The sequence below is a fragment of the Rhinatrema bivittatum genome, chromosome 4 (assembly GCF_901001135.1).
Source record: "Rhinatrema bivittatum chromosome 4, aRhiBiv1.1, whole genome shotgun sequence".
NCBI classification, from domain to species: domain Eukaryota; kingdom Metazoa; phylum Chordata; class Amphibia; order Gymnophiona; family Rhinatrematidae; genus Rhinatrema; species Rhinatrema bivittatum.
The window spans coordinates 174,129,472-174,150,275 of record NC_042618.1 but is presented as its reverse complement, the minus strand read 5'-3'; the positions used below and the strand labels follow the sequence as shown (position 1 = coordinate 174,150,275).

The 20,804-nt window shown below is 49.4% G+C and overlaps 1 protein-coding gene across 4 annotated transcripts in view; it reads right to left on the bottom strand.

Annotated features, from left to right (window-relative positions):
- SDK2 (sidekick cell adhesion molecule 2) overlaps positions 1-20,804 on the bottom strand; it is a 577,803-nt gene that overhangs the window by 133,951 nt on the left and 423,048 nt on the right. For all 4 annotated transcript variants that reach the window (XM_029599248.1, XM_029599249.1, XM_029599250.1 and 1 more), the window contains exon 5: positions 18,895-19,028. In XM_029599248.1, coding sequence (XP_029455108.1) covers positions 18,895-19,028 — 134 coding nt within the window. The remainder of the gene's footprint in view (positions 1-18,894; positions 19,029-20,804) is intronic.

Here is a 20,804-nt window from a genome sequence, read left to right as displayed (position 1 = left end):
CCGGAGCCGGCTGGCAACCCTACCTGGTGAGGAGGGAGTCCCAGTCATTGTGCAATGATGACATCCAGTGGTGGGATTTAGGGCCCACAATTGGGAGGGTCCTGAAAAGAGCTCCGGTGCATGGCTATGGGTGCCAAGGCCAGAGGAATTAACTCACCTCTCTTTTCAGTCCTATCCCAAGCACAGGCAAGCCCCTGCACCTCCTCCATCCCCCCCAAACGCACACAACACACACACACACACACACGCACACACAACACACACACACACACACACACTCGCTTTCAAAACTGCCAGAACTGCCTGGGGGTCTTCTTGGGCGAAGTCCATCGTTACATTAAAGAAGTGGATTTATGGTTACGAATTTAAAGCACGGCTACGGCGCTGCCCTGCCCCTGCCTCTGCTCCATCTATCGCTACAGGTGCTGCCCAGACTGAGTACAGGTGCTGCCCAGACTGAGCACGGCAGGACCTCTCATAGGGGGTGGCACGTCTCCTGTTATGGATATCCCAACCTACTTTTGCATTTTCCTCCACGGTGGGGGGGGGGGGGGGGGGGTGTCTGCTCTTTCTAACTTACATCAGGGGGGGTCGGTCTGGCAAATTCAGCTGGGTAATCAATTTGTTTATTTTACAGAAAATAAAACAAGCCGAGGGCAGAATTCATGAATGTGTGAGCAGAGAGACCTCCCCACCCCTCAGGGATCCCCACTAAATATCTCTAGTTTAAGTCCTGTTAGGAGTATGACAATCCTAGCCTCACCTCCAGTGAGGCTGCTGGGCCCGTCAGCTCCAGCCTGTATTAAAACAAGCAGAGCGGGAAAGCAGTGTGGCATTTTGCAAGAGGAGGAGCTGCTGTTTGTTTTTTGTTTGCCTCAGGACCAGTGCTCTCTTGTTTTGCTGCCCCTAGGCCAATGTTTACTGTGCTGCCTCCCCACCCGGCACCCACCACTACCCTCCACCTCCTCGAAGGATCCACTAGTTTGGGCTACTAAAAACCGAGGCTGAATGAAGACTTAGCCAAGGGACTAAGTGTGAACCCTGCACACTTACAGGTGAATTTTGAAAGCCTGATGTGCGCCAAAATTAGGGGGATGCGCGAATATCTCGGGCTGGTGTGCGCCGAGCGGATTTGAAAAGCCGCCCGGATATGCACGTAAATGCCGCTGTGCGTCCATCTCGGAACATCTCAAAAAGGGGTGGGGCTTGGTCTGGGCAGGGCATGGGCGGTACGAGGGGGGGTTGGGGGATACGACCCTGAAATTTGCATGTAAACACTTATGCGATCCGACCCTGCACCGAGGTTCCCTGCCTCATAACTTCGCTTCCGTTATGGATGGCGTGTAAGTAGAAAAAAAAAAAATAAAAGTAACGATCCATTCAGCGGGGCGTAAAGGGTCTGGGGTAACTGGGAGGGGGGGGGGGGTGTACAGGCTATCAAACCAGAGAGGTTTGGAAGACCTAACTGGTAACTGGGCGAACTGGGGAGGAACTGGCAAGACAGGCAATGGCGTCGGCGTGCGTCCATTTTAAAATGTCCCCACTTACGCGGCAGAAGTGGGATTTGTGCGCACAGGAGCATGCTCACTTAAAATTCAGCGCACATGTGCGTGCAGCCAGGCTATTTTATAGCATGCACGCGAGCCCTGGGTGCCGGCTGACAAACGTGCGTACAATGTGCAGCCGCACCCCACTTTTAAAGTTACCTTCTTAGGTAGGGGCTATATATATATATATATATATATATATATATTATATATAATATATATTATATATAATATGTAATATGCAGTAATTCCCTGGATAGTAGGCTGTTCCATAGACAGGCGAATTGAACTGTCACCCAGATTACATTTCTCAGTGCTTCTGGGGGCCCACACGCCCAGTAAGTCTCGCTGCTGTGACACAGGAGCATAGGGAACGCAAGGGAACACGATGGCACCACGGGAGGAACGAGTGCATTTATTGAATCTGTATGAGTCTAGGAAAAAAAAAGTCTAAAAAAATTATCAAATCTACAGCAAAAGCATTACTAAGGGATGAGAGAGAGAAGGTGAATTATAGAAAGAAAAACACAGCGGGGGGAATAGAGCAGCTTTCACTGTGGCGGCAGAGAGAGAGAGAGAGAGACCCAAAAAAAAAAAAAGAAAGGACTGACAAAAGAAGAAAAAATGAAATGAAAATAAATCTAAAAAGAAACTGAGTAATAAAAGGTAGCTGAACAGTGTGTCCCAGCAATTCCTGAGCCCTCCATCCCAGCTCCCTTCCACTTATTCAGTCAAAACATGGCTGTACAAAGAGAAGGTCACCGGGGAAAATAAAGAGTTTTATTTCATAGTAAAAAAAAAAATAATAATAATAAGTAGCTCTAAAATACAAAGGTTGGGAAAAAATGAATATGGAGTGCAGAGAAAAATAGTGAGACTGATACGGAAAGCAAGAACAGGTGGGGGGTGGGGGCAGCATTGGACAATCATAAAACACCCCAGGCAGAAGGCACTGGAAAAGACACTCGCAGCGCAAGATGCTGAGACAGCACATCCAGGGGTGCTCTAAGTGGTTTATTACACACATGGAAGCGGGAGCGAGCAGCTAGGAAAACAGATTAATGCTACCGAGATGACAGATGGGCCACGAGAGTGCATCAGGTCGGAGCAGAATGAGACCTGGAAAGAGCCGAAATAAGCAGGTGGCTGCAAATATTCACACACAGAAATCTTTTTTTTTTTCCCTGCCCAGGTTTTTTAGTGATGAGGTTATTTGACAGTCTCATGCTGGCTCGTTCACCATGTCCCGCAATTTCCATGCCTTCAAAGGTCTTCCTGTATGTTTTGCTCTCCACGAGTGCCTGCAGGAAACAATGCTGCACAAGATCTAATGCATCTAACAGCCCTTGAAGAGCCAGCAGCGTGGGGGATTCACCCTGAACGGTCAGCCTGGGAGATTTAGAAAAAAAAAAATAATAATAATTTTTCACATCTGTGAGCACACCAGCTGCTTCAGCACTGATACTAGAAGAAACCAGCCAAGCGAGAGACCATAGGCCCAGCACAGAATAAAGGATGCGGAAAGCTACAGGAAAGCAACTGCAGTGTTCAAAATTATAATATGAGTCAATGCCTCCCCTGTAAAGTGTCAGCTCCTTCCCGCTAAGCAAGAGGTGGCTTGAATCTCCAGGCTCTGCTTCTCTGTTTTGTCATGGCGGGATGAGGAGTGGGGAAGAGGAGTGTGGTTAAAAAGTGAGAGGTTCATGGCAAAGGACTAGGATTGTACAGGGGGAGACAACTGGACTTCGCTTCTCTCTTTCGGCGAGATCAACACACCACAAGAACAATCTTTAGATTTTCTGTAACATCAAAACAGCTGAATCAAGAAAAGTCAAACTCACTTTTTAAATGCATGTATTTATGTGAGATTTATATGGCATGCTAAATGTGCACGCTAAAACGAAATAAACGAATGGGAAAACAAAACAACAGAGACGTCATAAAGCCGAAACGAAAAGGCGCAATGGTATGAAACTACATTTTTTCCCCCACGCCCACCCCTAGTGCAAGGAAGTGAGAAGGAGAGAAGCATGGGCTCCTGGACTTGAAGTGGAAGGTGGGAGGACTCAGGTGGGTTGGGATGGAGAGCACTGCAGTAGACTAGAAGTAAAATGAAAATAGTCTGAAGTGGAGAATGGCATGCATCTATGGAAAGAAATGGATGAATTTTGCAAATATTATAAAGTCAGTGAGTCACGAAAGAACAGAGTTTAGATATGTGAAAAATAAAAGATCAGGCACGATCAAATGTGACAATAAAGCTCCTTGCAGAATCAGAAAAGGGCAGAAGAGGGGGCGTCAAATGGATATCTTGGCAGCAAAGAACAGAACTTTGGTTTTTCCAGTATTCAGAAAGAAAGCTGAAGTAAAAAAATAAACTCTTTAGGGCAGCAATAAATTAATATATAAAGGAAGAGGAATTGTACGGTGATGACATGCTAAATTAATTAGGCATTAAGAAAAAGGTTCTCAGCTCCCTCGCTTTGCTCTCTCCCTGCTTCTCGTGATACCCCCGCAATCACCAACTGGCAGACTGACCGCCCGGCTCCATTTTTTTTTTTTTTTTTTAAGGTCTGGCAGAGGCTCAGTAGCAGTGTTCAGTACTGCCATGCAGAGGAACTGGGTTTGATTCCTGGGTCCTTACCAGGCTGACTCGTGATGCTGTGAGGAAGCATTCAAAGTCCTGGGGGGGAGGGGGAGGAGTCTCACTCACTGCACAACAGCGACATCTAGCAGACGATTTACAGCTTGTGATTGCAGGGTCCTGGAGCAAGGGCTGAGTGAGTTGGGTGAGGTTATAAGGTAAGAGGAAAATCCCAGAGTAGTTGTGAATGAAGGCTCATGGGTCCCAGGGCTGGCTTTAGGGAAGGGCAAGCAGGGCAACTGCCCAGGGCTCCAGCACCACAAAACTCTCCCTCCCAACCTCGGCAACATGTCAACACTGAGGAAGAGCTTAAGGACACCGCTGACAGGCCAGCTCTTTAGTTTCTACCCTGGGCTCCAGTGTGTCTAACACTGGCCATAATGCCACCGCATCCCAGTCTCGGTTTTGCGTAAGCTGGAAGCCTAAATGAACAGGAGGAATCTACTGGGGTCCTCCTTCCAAATAAAAAAACAAAACAAAAAAAACCCCAAACCCAGGCTGGTCCAGTACCAGTTTTCTTTAGACAAGTAGGACTCCAGTTCATGCATGCAGAGGGGTAAACTCAAGATTGGATCAGTCTACCCTTGAAACATGGAGCCACTGGGAACTAAACCTCTGTGTTTTTTTTAAATTCTTTTAGTTGGTGAACTGGAGCTCGAAGATGAAAACTGCAGGGTAGGTGGTCATGTTCCCAGTTCATTTCACAGCTTAATTTAAATCAGAGTGGAGCCCAACCTGGCTTCACTCCCTCTGATCAACTGATCACTCAATTAAACACAGCACTGTCTCTAGGATTTCTGAGTTCTTTTCAGACTACTGAGGCTTTCCTATGCAGGGCCGGGTTTTGGGGTTTGAGAACTGTGCAGCTGCACACGGCATCATGCAGAAGGGGATGCCCTGTAGCTTGCTTGCTTGCAGTATCAGCTTGAGGATGGGAAGAATGGGGCATCATGATGGTACCCAGCAATAGGTGTTGCCATGGGTGGGATCCCTCTTAAAAACGATTTACTGGTGCCAGGCACCTCTATCTCTCACTTCCATGGCTCCTCAGCCCTGCATCCTGTCCTCCGTGTTGGCATTTCCAATGCAATCCTCCTTTTGCCAACCCTGGCTTCTTTCGTATGGATGTCAGACAATGATCAAGCTGCTTGAACCACGTGATACTTTGTAGATCTATGAAGCTCCACTGAACCATGCAGGAGAGGCCAGCACACCAGTGCTGGGGACACCGCTGTGTCTCTTGCCCTTTGGCATGACCCAGTGCTGGGGTCATGCCAAAGGGCAAGAGAGCTCAGGAAGTGAGAAACAAGTCGGCAGAAGCAGGAGGATATCTGAAGCTTTAGATCAAAGGAGAGACAGGAGAGAGCATGTTACGCCCGTCAGTCGCAGATGGCTGATGCTCACCTCTTTCTTTGCTGCATTGACCCCGTTGGGGAGAATGGCGGCTTCCGCCAGATACCGCCAACCTGCCTGGGGTCCCCGGGATGGCGTGGGTACTGCCGACCGCTATCTTGCCTTTGGAATCATTTAGGCGCGCGCACGCGCACAGGCCAGTCATATGCACATCATGGCGGGAACCTCAGGGGCGTCCCCTCCGGATGATGTCATCACTCCTGGATACCTAAGCCGGCTGGCCCTGCCTACTGACGACTTGGCAACAAGTTCCCTCATTGCTGAATCCGCTTCGCTCACTACAGACTTTCCGTTCCAGTTCCTGCACCTTTGGTGTAGGACGCTCTGGGTACCTGCTCCTCGGGAGCCCTTTCCTTGTCTCTGGCTGTCCGCTCCTCGGAGGGCCTTCTGCCCTGGACTACTACCCATCCCCGCTCCCCGGGGATTCTACTGGAACATTCATCACTGTGAGTACCTTCACTCTACGGACCACTACCATACCATCTCTAGTGTGGAATCCTCTCCGGTGTACCCCGCCCTGCGGGCCACTACCGTACCATCTCTAATAGGAAACCTCATCGGTGTACCTCGTGCTGCGGACCTCTACTGTACCATCTCTAGTGGGAAAACCTCACCGGTGTACCCCACGCTGTGGGCCACTACCGTACCACTGCTAAGTGAGGAACCCCTTCGATGTACCCTGCGCTGCAGGCCACTACCGAATCATCTCTACAGAGGAACCTCATCGATGTACCCCGCTCTGTGGATCATTGCCGTACCTTCACTATTGAGGTATTCCCCTGGGTATATCCCCACCGCACAGACTCTGTGACTTTCTCCTGCACTCCCCGCTTCTTGGGCAGTGCCTCTCTCTCTCTCTCTCTCTAATAAAGACTTTATTCCACAACTGTGTCTGACATCCGCTGAGACCTTGCCTCCCAACGGTGAGGCTCACAGGGCTCCTCCCTCTCACCTCGGCCCAGGGCCCACATATCTACAAATCCTAACAGATTGCCAAGTCCATGGACCTGGCACAGGTCTCGGAGATTCAGGCCATCCCTGGCCTGGTCCAGCGAATTACAGAGCAGCAAAAGGTATTAGAGACTTCAGCTAACGCCATAAATCAATTGAGTAATCGGCTGGACTCTGCCTCGACCCCTGGCAAGCCAAGCCCTGCATCTCATTCGTCACCGTTCCGGCCTCCAGTGCCTCTGCCTGCACCTCCTCATTTCACAGGTGACCCCTTGTTGTGTAGGGACTTTTTGAATCAGTGCAACATGCACTTTTTCTTACAACCTGCATACTTCCCCGACGTAGTTTCCAAAACTACGTACATCTTGTCCCTCCTGGATGGAAAAGCCTTGGCCTGGGCATCACCCCTTTGGGAGCGAACGGATCCGATCCTCAATGACTTGCTGGGCTTCCTCGCCCTATTCCACTCCGTATTTGATGACCCCGGTCGCAAGAACATCGCCGGATCTGCACTCCTGCATCTACAACAAGGTGTCAAGCCACTGACCGATTATGTCATTGAGTTTAGGACTCTTTCCTCAGAATTACACTGGGATCTGGGCTGCCTGCGTGCCATATTCCTAGAGGGTCTAAGTTCACGCATCAAGGACAAATTAGCAGCACAAGAACTCCCTGAGGCCTTGGACTCACTTATTGACCTCGCCGGTCGAATTGATCGCCGTCTGCGTGAGAGGTCACACGAGGCTAGGGGATCCAAGAGTACGTCTTCGGGTGTTCCACACATTCACCCAACATCTACCACCCAGACCGCTTCTACACCTAGCACCAAGGAAGAGGAACCGATGCAAATGGGTCACAGTCATCTATCTGCAAAGGAGAAGCATCGTTGGCAAAGATCAGGTCTTTGCATGTATTGTGGCCAACTGGGTCATGTGGTACCTTCCTGTCCACTCTGTCCGGGAAACTCCCAGGCCTAGGATCTGCCGGAGGACTCCTCCTAGGCCTGACCGCGCCCTCTCCTCCGCTAACACTGCCTGTCTCTATTGGCTCGGATGCCCTGGAATTTCACACCCTGGCACTGGTGGACTCCGGGGCCGGTGGAAACTTTATACTTAGACAACTCGTGGAACACCTACGCCATTGCTACTGTCTTCTATTCATGGCAAACGGTTACCAGGCGAAGTTACCTTCTCCACGATCCTTAACCAACTTCGCACCGGATCACTGCACATGGAGACCATTTCTTTCTTGGTACTAGATAAGGCTATACACCCTGTGGTGCTTGGACTGCCATGGTTACAACTGTACACACCACAATTCGATTGGAGCACTTTACAACTGTCCCACTGGGGCAACTCCTGCCATGGAAAATGCTTGGAGGATCCCTTCCGGGTCTTCCACTGCAATACTCCTCTTTTAAAGACGTGTTCTCCAAGAAAGCCGTTGATACTTTACTACCTCACTGCTCATTCGATTGCGCTATAAACTTATTACCCAAAACTGAGCCTCCCAGAGGAAGGGTGTACCCACTTTCTCTGACTGAGACAAAGGCCATTTCTGAATATATACAAGAGAATTTGGCGAAAGGCTTCATTCGGCCTTCTAAGTCTCCTGCTGGAGCCGGGTTCTTTTTTGTGGGAAAAAAAGATGGCTCCCTCCGGCCGTGCATAGATTACTGCGGCTTAAATGAGATTACCCAGAAGGATCGCTACCCATTGCCATTAATCTCTGAACTTTTTGACAGGCTCCAAGATATTTACCAAATTGGACCTCAGAGGAGCGTATAATTTGGACAGGATACGCTGGGGCGACGAATGGAAAACCGCATTTAACACCAGCGACGGCCATTTTGAATATTTAGTAATGCCGTTTGGCCTCTGCAACGCCCCGGTGGTATTTCAGAATATGATGAACAAAATCTTCAGAGATATGCTCTACAGTTGTGTCGTGGGTTATCTGGACGACATTCTGGTATTTTCATAAGACCTTCAGAGCCATCACTTGGACATCGCCAACGTCTTACAACGCTTGAGGGATAACCAGTTATATGCCAAACTGGAGAACTGCTCCTTTCATCAGGAGTCGGTCCCCTTTCTGGGCTATGTGGTCTCAAGCCAAGGGTTCCAGATGGATCCACCAAAGACTAAGAGTATTCGAGATTGGCCTCAACCTACAGGTCTTAAAGCGCTTCGAAGATTCCTGGGTTTTACTAACTACTACAGGTTGTTCATCCACCATTATTCAACGCTGACCGCCCCACTCACAGCTATGACTCACAAGGGAGCCAATCCCTCCCAGTGGTCATCTGAAGCCGTGACTGCCTTCCAAGAACTCAAGGAGGCGTTCCTATAAGAACTGCGCTTATGTCACACAGATCCTCGACGACCCTTCATCGTCGGGGTGGATGCTTCTGACATTGGTGTTAGTGCAGTCCTCAGACAGCATTCAGCCAATCACACCTTGCACCCATGCTCGTTCTTCTCCCAACGCTTCTCTCCTGTGGAGTGTAATTACGGAATTGGGGACAAGGAATTACTGGCAATTAAACTAGCCTTTGAGGAGTAGCGCCCCTGGCTTGAGGAAGCGCAGCACCAAATCATGGTTTACACTGACCACAAGAACCTCGAGTACTTACACCATGCTGAACGCCTTAATCACAGGCAGGCCCGCTGGTCCCTATTTTTTACCCGGTTCAATTTCCTCTTGCGATACCGGCAAGCCAATAAGAACACCCAAACCGATGCACTCTCCCATTCGTTCACCACGGAAGATGTTCCAGACACTCCACGGCACATCATTGACCCAACGAGGGTGCTCCTCTCCGCTACACACACAGTGCCATCCGGGAAGACAGTGGTTCCCCGACCACTCAGAAGGAAAATCCTCAGATGGGCTCATGATTCCTTGCTCGCAGGCCACCCTGGACAAGCTAGAACTCTTTCTACTCTTCAAAGGTTCTACTGGTGGCCAACCATGAAAAAAGACGCTCAAGCGTATGTAGAATCATGTCCCATTTGTGCTTGTCAGAAGCCGCCGACAGGCCTTCCTTGGGGGCTCCTTCAACCACTTCCTGCACCTAGTGAGCCGTGGACACATATAGGCATGGATTTCATTGTGGATTTACCTCCATCCAGTGGCAACAACACCATCTGGGTCACCGTGGACCACTTTTCCAAGATGGCTCCAGAGTTAGCGAAATTGTTCATTTGCCACATCTTTCTCCTCCACGGACTCCCAAGACACATACTCTCTGATCGAGGGGTTCAATGTATGGCGAAATTCTGGAGGTCATTATGCAAGAAATTTGACATATCCTTGGACCTCACATCAGCCTACCATCCACAGGCCAATGGACAGACAGAGAGGACGAATCATACCTTAAAGCAGTTTCTCCAAGCATATGTGAACTCTAGACAGAATGTCTGGTCCGATTTACTACCCTGGGCTGAGTTTGCCTTAAACTCCCTCAGTCTGCTTCTACTGGATCTTCGCCCTTCCAAATTATATATGGACGCCGACTCTTCCTCCTCTTCCAGTACCCCTGTCTGTGTCGTCTCTGGTGGCACAGGCTTCTGCACAAGAGTTACACCAACTCTGGGAACACACCAAACAACTTCTACGGCAAGCTGGTCAAAAAGCAAAGAAGTTCTATGATGCCCATCATCGGGCAACTCCTCGGTTGAACCCCAGAGACAAAGTGTGGCTCAGCACCCGCTTCATCTGCTTGAAACTGCCCTCAGCTTGCTTCGCTCCCAGATACATCTGGCCTTTTGCAGTACTTCACCGACTGGGTCCAGTTACTTACAGCCTTCGGTTACCCACTTCATTTAAAATCCACAACGCCTTCCACATTTCGCTCTTAAAGCCGCTCATCCTGTCTGAATTTTCAAAGAAACCTCCGGACCCTCAACCTCTAACCGCTGAAGAGGATATAACATAACAGGTTGAAGACATCTTGGACGTAAGGAAGTGCGGAAGGCGTTGGGAATATCTCATCTCGTGGTAAGGATTTGGTCCCGAAGAGAATAGTTGGGAGCCCGCAGTCAACATCCTTGACAAGGAGCTGATCAAACAGTTCCATACTTCTCACCCAAGAAAGCCAAAACCCCCGGGAAGGAGCCCTAAGAAGGAGGGTACTGTTACGCCCGTCGGTCGCAGATGGCTGCGACAGCTGATGCTCACTTCTTTCTTTGCTGCATTGACCCCGTTGGGGAGAATGGCGGCTTCCGCCAGCTACCGCCGACCTACCTGGCGTCCCCGGGACGGCGTGCACACTGCCGACCGCTATCTTGCCTTCGGAATCACTTAGGCACGCACGCTCGCGCATGGGCCAGTCTTATGCACGTCATGGCGGGAACCTCGGGGGCATCCCCTCCGGATGACATCATCACTCCTGGATACTTAAGCTGGCTGGTCCTGCCTACTGATGACTTGGCAACGAGTTCCCTCATTGCTGAATCCGCTTCGCTCACTACGGACTTCCCATTCCAGTTTCTGCACCTTCGGCGTGAGATGCTCTGAGTACCTGCTCCTCGGGGACCCTATCCTCATCTCTGGCTATCTGCTCCTCAGAGGGCCTTCTGTCTTGGACTGCTACCCATCCCCGCTCCCCGAGGCTTCTACTGGAACATTCATCATTGTGAGTACCTTCACTCTACGGGCCACTACTGTACCATCTCTAGTGTGGAATCCTCTCCGGTGTACACTGCGCTGCAGGCCACTACTGTACCATCTCTAGTGTGGAATCCTCTCCGGTGTACCCTGCGCTGCGGGCCACTACTGTACCATCTCTAGTAGGAAACCTCATCGGTGTACCTCGTGCTGCGGACCTCTACTGTACCATCTCTAGTGGGAAACCCTCACCAGTGTACCCCGCGCTGCGGGCCACTACCGTACCACTGCTAAGTGAGGAACCCCTTCGATGTACCCTGCGCTGCAGGCCACTACCGAATCATCTCTACAGAGGAACTTCATCGATGTACCCTGCTCTGCGAATCATTGCCGTACCTTCACTACTGAGGTATTCCCCCTGGGTATACAACACCGCACAGTCTCTGTGACTTTCTCCTGCACTCCCCGCTTCTCGGGCAGTGCCTCTCTCTCTCTCTCTCTCTCTAATAAAGACTCTATTGCATAGCTGTGTCTGACGTCCGCTGAGACCTTGCCTCCCGACGGTGAGGCTCACAGGGCTCCTTCCCTGTGCGCGGTACCATCTCTCACCTTGGCCCAGGGCCCACATACCTACAAATCCTAACAGAGGAACTCAGCAACTGGGGATTGGGTCAGAATGGGAAGGCAGCAGTAGGTAAGGGGGGTGTGATGGGGGATCCAATGATTGGTGGAGAGAAGAATAGCAAGGATGCTGTAATTGGTAGTGAAGAACAGAAACAGATTGGTGAGGGAATGGGAGAATAGGACATAGAGAGAGAGAGAGAAGGATGCTGGGTAGAGGGTGAGTGGGGGTGAAAAAGGGGGATGCTGCTGGTGGGTAGGGGAGAGAGAGAGCGAGAGAGAGAGATACTGCTTAGAAATAGGAGGAGAGAGAGAAGAAGATGCTGGACAGTGATGTTGGGGCTACTGTCACCACAAGAGGGAATGTTGTGCCTGTGCCAAAGCCACTGTAACTTGTATTTTTTCAGGGGTTAGAGGGTGTCAAGATAAGATTTTTTTGAATAGGGCACCAGTTAGCCTAGAATCGGCCCTGTTCCCAGCCCATCTCTGCGTCCATGCTTCTTGGTCAGTTCTGCGCTTTAATGACTTGTCAGTTGGGATGTGATTAATTGGAACGGCATGCTAACCTGAGTCTGGTCCTTCAGCAGGAGGTAAATGTCAGTGGGACTGGGAACTCTCATAGACCTGGTGTACAAGGCACAATGCATGCCTCAAGTGCACAGAATATCAAATACGGCAAACGCTCTGCACAAACCTGTCTAAGGCTGCTCCCTAGCAAGGCTCACACAGCTACTGAGCCCCTTAATTAGAATTACAGCTCTCATAGTCAGCCTTATCTAGAGGGGCCTGGGAAGAACTAGGAAATTTGTCCTATGGTGGCTACGGAGTCTGTCCTTACTCAGATATGGTGTATAGTCCCTGTTCTAGAAAGGTCGGCATTTATAAATGTTAACAGATACCATAACAAAAATATATTTTCAGTAGTTGCTTCTTACTTAAACAAAGCAACAGTAGCTGCAATGAGCTGGCAACTGCAATGGGCATTGGTGTCCAAGTGTAATACTTTGCAGTCATACCCTCTTCCTTCCAAATTCTCTAAGACGGCGGAGTGAAAGACCTCTAACCACGTCCTGGGTAGCAAATCTGCCTCATGTAACCAGTGACAAAATATCATCAAGGACAACAAAAAAAAAGGAGCTGAGCTGAGCCATCCGTCCTGCCAAGGATATCTCCCAGCTGCTGGCCACAGCATGGTCTCCAAGACCATGTTTGTTGCCCTTCCTTCCTTCCACACTACCCTCTTGGTGAGCATACAAGGTCCCCCAGTTCACAGACAGACACAGCTCTGTGAGGGCCGGCGTTTCCGCTAAAGCCCTTCTAATGATCCTATGCAAACATGTTGAACCAATGCAAGAAAGTAATATAACACATAACCGAAACCTGTATAGCTTGACATACGAACTACGTTTATAAAACCGACAAGATCTATGTTAACAATCACAAGATCCTTTTGGAAACTCTGCTAAACCTCGAAACTTTGTAAACCATTGTGATGGCGAAACCGAACGATGGTATATAAAACTCGATAAATCAATAAATAAATCAATAAATAAAGCGTTTTACTCATTACTGTGCCAGCGGGCCTGCCAGACAGACCTGGCTGCTAGTGATTTCCGTCATCGCGGTGGTCAGATTCTAGAGATGTGATGCTCGTCTATCGAGCCTCCGATCTGACTCTGCCGCCAACTCAGTCCGTGGGCTTCATGTTATTTCGGCAATGAATATTATCTTGTTTGAATATTGGCAGCTTTTGTCATTGTAGCAGGAATTAAATGAAAATACAAAGTTAGCAGCACTACAAGCATAAAATCTATAAACATATAAATCAAGGAACTGAAAAAACAAAGAGAAATCCATGGCTAAAAGCGTGTGTACAAAACCATCTTTAAAAGAAAATATTAAAAATTAAGATTTAAAGCACGCCATCCCAGCCAATGATCTGCTCTGGATCACTCCCAGAAAGACCAAAGTGCCTACATTCATAAGAACTGCATCTTCGTTCTTGTAATGTTAATGAAATCTCTCCTCTTTTTCCACATAAACCACATCCATAACCAAGCTCCAGTGACAAGATAATGGCAAATATCCCCTTGGTGCCAGTCTGCCTTCATGAGGGTGTAGCTTAACCGCCTGCTCTCCGTGACCCTGCTGCACAGGACTGGAAACCGCCCGCAGTGCCACTTCTGGGCAGAAGTAACTTCGTTCTGAGGAATATTCTCTCTTGGGATATCTGAACAGGAGAGCTGGCTTTGGCTCAGTCAGTCTGCTGAGAAATATCACCGAGCTGAATAAAAGGGCTAGTCCCCCCCCCATACAGAAAATTTGCTTTTGTTCCTGAAACAGCCTACACAGCTTGGCTCAACGAGATGCCTCAATTATACCTGGAAGAGCCTTCTCTGGAATTCCAATACAAGATCCCCCAGGGACCCACTGTACTGCCCCCTCCCCCGTAGCAGGGGCCCTTAAGTCACTGGATTTTGGATAAAGCATGTGGACCTTTTACCTCCCAAAGCAATGAAATCCACCAGCAACCACAGAAATGGTAATGTGTGTGTGTGTGTGGGGGGGGGGGGGGGGGAAGGGAAGGGAGCAGTAAGGAGTTACAGAAGCAGGTCCGGTTCCAGCAGCACAGCCCAAAACACCTAAACAAACTTCAAAGATACCGAGTCGCTGACTCAGCAGAAGTGGAGCGACAGCCCAGATTTACTGAAATTCAATATGGCCACGGGCCAAAAGGCTGGCCGGTGAGGAAGGGCCATTATGCAAGAGGGAGAGACAGAGGGAGATAAGTAAGTAATCCTGAAAAGAGTAGGCCAGCAAGTAATATCCCAGCTCTCTAAACGAACAGGTGTGGGAAACAAGATAGCAGGGAAAGGCCGGGTGAAAAGCTGGAGAGTGCGCAGGGCGCTCTGCCTAATGCGCTCCAGGAAAAGTATTAAGAAAACCATGATCCCAGTGTCCACAGAAAGAATGAGCGTGCCAAGCTCGCTGCCCCCAGTCTGAATGAAGATACATTTTGAACGTGTGCATGCTGCTGGCAAGTCCGAAGGACTGATTGATTGCTCTGCTGGGCCCTTCCTCCATTGCTGTTTAAACTGGACCAGGGAGCTCTGCTCCCCATTCTTGGATGGGGGAGGGGGGGAGAGAAGGTGACAGATAAGATAAAGGCTCCAGGATGCTCAGTTAGCCCATGCAAGAAGCAAATCCTCCTATAAAGGACTCTAATTAGGGTAAGGATGGCGTGGGGGAGGGAGGGAGAAATCGGATATGTAATGGCGATCCTGGCTTGGTTACAGTTCCTGAGAGTTACTCAGGGCCAGACACTAAAGCAGTGGTGCGCCCTTCATCCGGAATCGTTAGATTGAAACCCAGACAAACATTATCCTCTGTCAGACGAACGTCTGCTACAGGAACCCGGCTGAGATCTCTTCATTTAAGCAGAAGGTGACCTTGTGCTAATGAAGTCATCTCTCCAGAAGGGTGCGCTCCCATCCAGCTACTTGAGGGAAAACAGTGAGCGTTACATGCAATTACCAGAACGTTAATAAGTTGTGAGACCTTCTACAGACCAATGCCAAAGGTGTTATAGTACCTGACCTCTCCAGGGCTCACTGGTCCCCTCGCTGCTCGTCGTTACAGCACCATGAGCCAGACGTGGCGCATCCTCCGATGGCAGTCCTGTATTATGCCTGCAGTTTTTTTTTTTACTGTGTTGTACACTGTTTTGGACAGCTTGTTGTCAGGAAAGCAGTTTAGAAATTGATTAAATAATTAGCTAAATAAACAGCAGGATTACTATTTTCCTGAAAGGTACCGCTTAGCCTGGAATAGACAGACCCACGGATGATGGCTTCCTGCTGCACATGCCACAGACCAACTAAAATGTGGCCCTTGCTCGTGGCTGGGTGCAGTTTGTATTAGTGCTGTAAATGTTAAACTAAGATGAGTGGCCTAGTGGTTAGAGCGGTGGGCTAGAGGTCAGAGTTCAAATCTCACTTCTCCCACTGCCACGTTTTGTGACCTTGGGCAAGTCACTTCTCCCTCCATTGCCTCAGGTACGAATTTAGGGCCTGATTTACCAAGCATTTTTCATATAGACTCAAAATGGGAGAAAACGGTTAGTAAGTAGGCTCCTCAGACTGTAAGCCCTCTGGGGCAGAGGCTTCCAGCTGTGCGTGAACTGTACCTTACCTTGGGGCCGATGCTATAATGTTCGCGGAAAGCGGGCGCTGACTTTTCAGCGCCCGCTTTCTTAATGCACGCATGGCGCCCGCAAGGGGGGGCGCCATGCAATATGTAAATTAGGGGGTCGCGCTAGTGCGACTCGCCGCGGCTGCCGGTTATGAAAAGCGACGCCAGTAAATTCGGCCTCGGTTTTCATAACCTGCTTGTCTGCCGAGTTTTCATAACCTGCTTGTCTGCCGAGCTTATCGGCGGCCATTTTCATTACTGGCAGATGGCCGGTTCTGAAAACAGAGGCCGAGTTTACCGGCGTTGGTCTGCCAAGTTATTTTATTTTTTTCACTTTAAAAGAGAAGTACAGAAAAGCAGTTTTTTCGGCTTTTCTGTACTTCTTTTACCTGCGCTCAGCTATTAACTCCTGCTCCAGGCAGGCGTTTAGAGCAGAGCGATAAATCTGCGTCTGAGACGCACATTTATCTTTTTGCATGCGGAGTGAATGAATAATAGCCTCATTCACATGCATTTGCATATGATGAGCGCTATCTTGTTCACTCCGCGTCAGACACGCGTTAAATAGGCGCTAATCCCCCTATTGCATTAGGGGGTGGATTAGCGCCTATTTATCCCGCGTCCGACTGCGGGTTATACAGTGCGCTCAGCTGAGCGCACTGTATTGCATCGGCCCCCTTGAGCATAAGTTCAGAAAGGCAGGTAATTAAATCCAAATCCCACTACAAATTATGCTGGCACATTTAGAAGGAAAAGGGAAGGTAGCTGTCTTGCAGCAGTTCAAGGGCAGGTTTCTGCCACTGCAGGGAACACATTTCTGTTTGGTGCTTCTGAGAAGATGGGTGCAGCTCCATACTCAGTGGTGTCAGAGACACGATGCAGGGCAGGCGCTGTTTAGAGATTGGCTGCTGATGCTGCCCTCGCCGTGTGATTACAACCCAAGCGGCGTTTGGGAGAATGGCCCTCGCACTGCAGCCACTGCAAGGCGAGGAGCTCATCACCGCATCCTCCCACTCTCCTGCCGCACACAAGGCGGGCTGGACCCCACCACGGCAATGGAGCTTCCACGTTGCCAGCCTCCGCCTGGACTCCCCAACTTTCCAAACACAAATTGCAGGGTCTGTCTCAGCATCACGCCTCTGCACAGCCACCCTGCGAAGCGCAGCTCTCGTTATTTCGGTGGGCCCAGCTCACACAGCACTTCCTACCTTCTCTAAAACAGCTCATTATTTCCCTGTTGGGAGCTCTATACATAGCCGGCTGGCTCTGCCTCACCCAGTAGGCTGCCCATGGTCTGCCCACTAATGAGACCCGTGCAGGAGCGGAGAAATACAAACAGATTTTCACCAACACAGCGAGGCATCTTTCAGTGCCACCTGTCAATGCGTGATCTCACAGCACAAACTGGGACTGTAAAAGAGAAAGGTATGCAACCCTTTTCCCAGTTTTTTTTTTTTTTTTTTTTTGAAGCCTCCTCTTTCTATTTAAAATCCATTTTCCATCTGGTTACTATGTTTTGCATTTGTGCTTCTGTGACAGATTTCACTGCACATTTCTGAAGCCTAAAGGAGAGAAAAGGATTTTTTTTTTGCTATCTAAAGCCTAAAAAGATCCAGAATTGCACAGTCAAGAGGATCAGGAGGCGAAAGAGAAGCGTAGGGCATGGGCACTCTGGGGATTCGCTGTCCCTTGTGGGGGATGGAAATTAGTGGGGAACCTGCAGAGCTGGCACTCACCGGAAGCACAGATACCCGCCCCCTGAGCAGCTGGGGTCGGGCACCCCTATCAAAGATGGGAGAACTTTATTCCCCCCCCCCCCCCCCCCAGTATTTGCTCTGCGCTGGGGTGAGGGGGACAACAGGGCTGGAAAAACCTGGACTTTCGTGCGACGGAGTTAGTGCCAGACACCGACTCTGTATGCACAGGGCGGTTATGGCATCCCGACAGCGGCGCACTCTGGTCGGGGATGTCCTACAGCAGGCAAGGTCGTGCCGACGACCTGAGACAGGAGCTGAGTGGCCCAGGCGGCAGCAGCCAGAGCCAAAACAAGACAGAATACAGAGAAGGGCCACTTCCTCCTTCTCCCCTCTGGAACACACAGCCCTTAAGTAAAAACTAAACAGGAGAGCTTTTACCACCAGGGGGTAAAAGCTCTCCTGCTGTTAATATATGGCTTCTCCTTAATATCCTTTGATTGATGGTAGCGGTTCTGTGGACAGACAAGACTGCAGATGTGCAGTTAAAATTAACAGCTGTGTTTCTCTCTGCCTGGCCATCACCGGGGCCCTGCTAATGCAATTCAGTTTTTCCAGGATCAGTAGGGTGCTCAGCTCTCAAACAAAAGCTACTCTGAAAGGCATTTTGTGTCACATTGTGAGGAAAAAGGGACACCTCGGTGGTCACATCCCATTAAAGTGGGAGGCATTGAATTCATCTATTAGAGGAGAAGGGGAAAAAATAAGCCACTTTGTAGTGTAAATGTGGGACAATCTCTATAAAGGCAGGAACCAACCAGCAGATTTTTTTTTCTTTTAGGATGGGGTTGGGGGGGAAGGGTCCTGCGTCACAGCTTCCTTATGTATTACAAACTGTAGCACTATCTTATACCTTAGTTCTATTTTATAGTGAAGCCCTGTCCTACAGCTGTGAGGGTCGCACACTCCTTGCAGCACTCCCCAATACTAGAGCTCTATGTGAAGGTCCTTCACCCTCCCCCCCCCTGCAGTGCTCTGCTAAAGAAGTGAGTCCCACAGCTGAACCAATAGGAAATCAACTTGCTACGTCTGTGTTTCCCCTTGATCAATATTGTTTTTAGAAGAACATTAAAGTTCCCTTGCCTCTTTCTGCCACACAAATGGTTCCTCAGGGAGAAAGGTTTAATGCCCCTGCCCTCACTCCTCCCCTGTCATCACTCACTTTCCACGGTGAGAGTTATGGGCTGGCTGGTCTTGTTGTCTCCATTTTTGTCGTTGACGGCCTGGACATAGTACCGTCCTGTGTCAGGAGCCACCGAAGACAGGATGACCAGGGTGTTATCCAGGGTGATAGCTCTGGAAGGGAAGAAAGAGGAAACAGGGTTACAGGAGACTGAAGGCATCAAGCCCCATGTGCCATGCACAAGCCAATGGGAGACTTTAATGAGGAATGTGGTGCATTCGTAGGACAAGAACCGGCAGCTTGCAGCGATCGGCGCACGGTGCCTCCTAAGGGTTAAGCAGTGGAAGATCTGCTTGCCTTCCTCACCTGCAGTTCTTGAGAATGCGTGGAGGGATCTTTGGTGCCTCCTTGCTAATGTGACCCCTTCATTTAAATATTGCATGGCCCCCCCCCTTGGGGGCGCGTTAAGAGAGCGGGTGCTGACTTTATTGCATCGGCCCCACAATGGGCAGGCAATATTATAACAGGGCCACTTCTCTGGGTAAAGCCCTGCTTTATTCACAGAAATACCTTGGTATATTACCCCCCCCCCCCCCCCCCAATCGCAGAAAATCAGAGCATACAAAATGCCTATTTCTACCTCTGAGTGACAGCGACCGTCTTCATTAAGGTAAAGCGGCAGGAGGGAAGAAATGTCATTCATGGCATTATTCTGATTCCAGGTCACATAAGTGAGTTAGTCGGATAAGACTTAGCAGCTAACTCACACAGGTTATGCAGCGGCACGGCTATGCCACTGAATATACCTGAATAAGTTGCTGGTTAGCTGGATAAGTCTTATCTTGCACTAAAAGTTTCAAGGTGGCTTTGAGGCTTTTCTGTAAATATCCATCTTTTTGAGGAAGCTTTTCCTTTCTTTAAGGATGTTCTGTATTGCTTGTCTTTTGATTGTATGTTTTGCTTTGTTTTAATTATTATGTGTGTTGTATTGTTAGCCTCCTAAACCTCTGGTATAGGCGACATATAAATGCCAATAAAGAAATAAACAAATAAATCTGGCCAACTTCAGACCTGCTTATCCGGTTAACTTAACAGGATAAGTCTGGTTATTGGCAGTTATCTGGCTAACAGGCAGATACAGAACGGTGCACTCGGCCGAGCGCACTTTTTAGCCCCTGTTTGACCGCGCGTTTTACACGCTATTACCCCTTATACTGTAAGGGGTAATAGCGCGTGGAAAACGCGTGTCCAACTCCCCCCCAAAACTAATAGCGCTCATCACATGCAAACGCATGTTGATGAGTCTATTAGTTATACCCGCGGGATACTGAAAGTAAAATGTGCGGTCAAGGCGCACATTTTACTCTCAGAAATTAACGCCTGCCCAAAGACAATACCAGGAAAGGTGTACAGAAAAGCAGAAAAAACTGCTTTTCTGTACACCCTCCAACTTAATATCATGGCGATATTAAGTCGGAGGTCCCAAAAAAAAAAGCTGTCTGCCGGCCCGCGGGTTGGAAAACAGACACTCAATTTTGCTGGCGTCCGTTTTCCGAACCCGTGGCTGTCAGCGGGTTTGACAACTGACGCCGGTAAAATTAAGCGTCGGTTGTCAGACTCGCTGACAGCCGCCGCTTCCGCTAATGAGGCACTAGGGATACGCTAGCGCCTTCTTATTAGCGCGGGCCCCAATTTAAATAATCAAGTGCCCAGGAGAGGTGCCTGGGCGCACGTCAGGAGAGCGGGCGCTCACCATGGAGCGCCGACTCTCCCGCGGAGTTTATTGAATCGGCCTGTAAGTTAGCCAGACAAATAAGTCCTTCCCCTTAGGCCTACATCCTGCCCACCACCTATCTGGCAAACTACTCAGCTGGATAAATACCTATCTGGCTAAGTGGTGGCTGTAGAATAGGATCATATATTCAGCTGCTGCCACTTAATCAGATAAG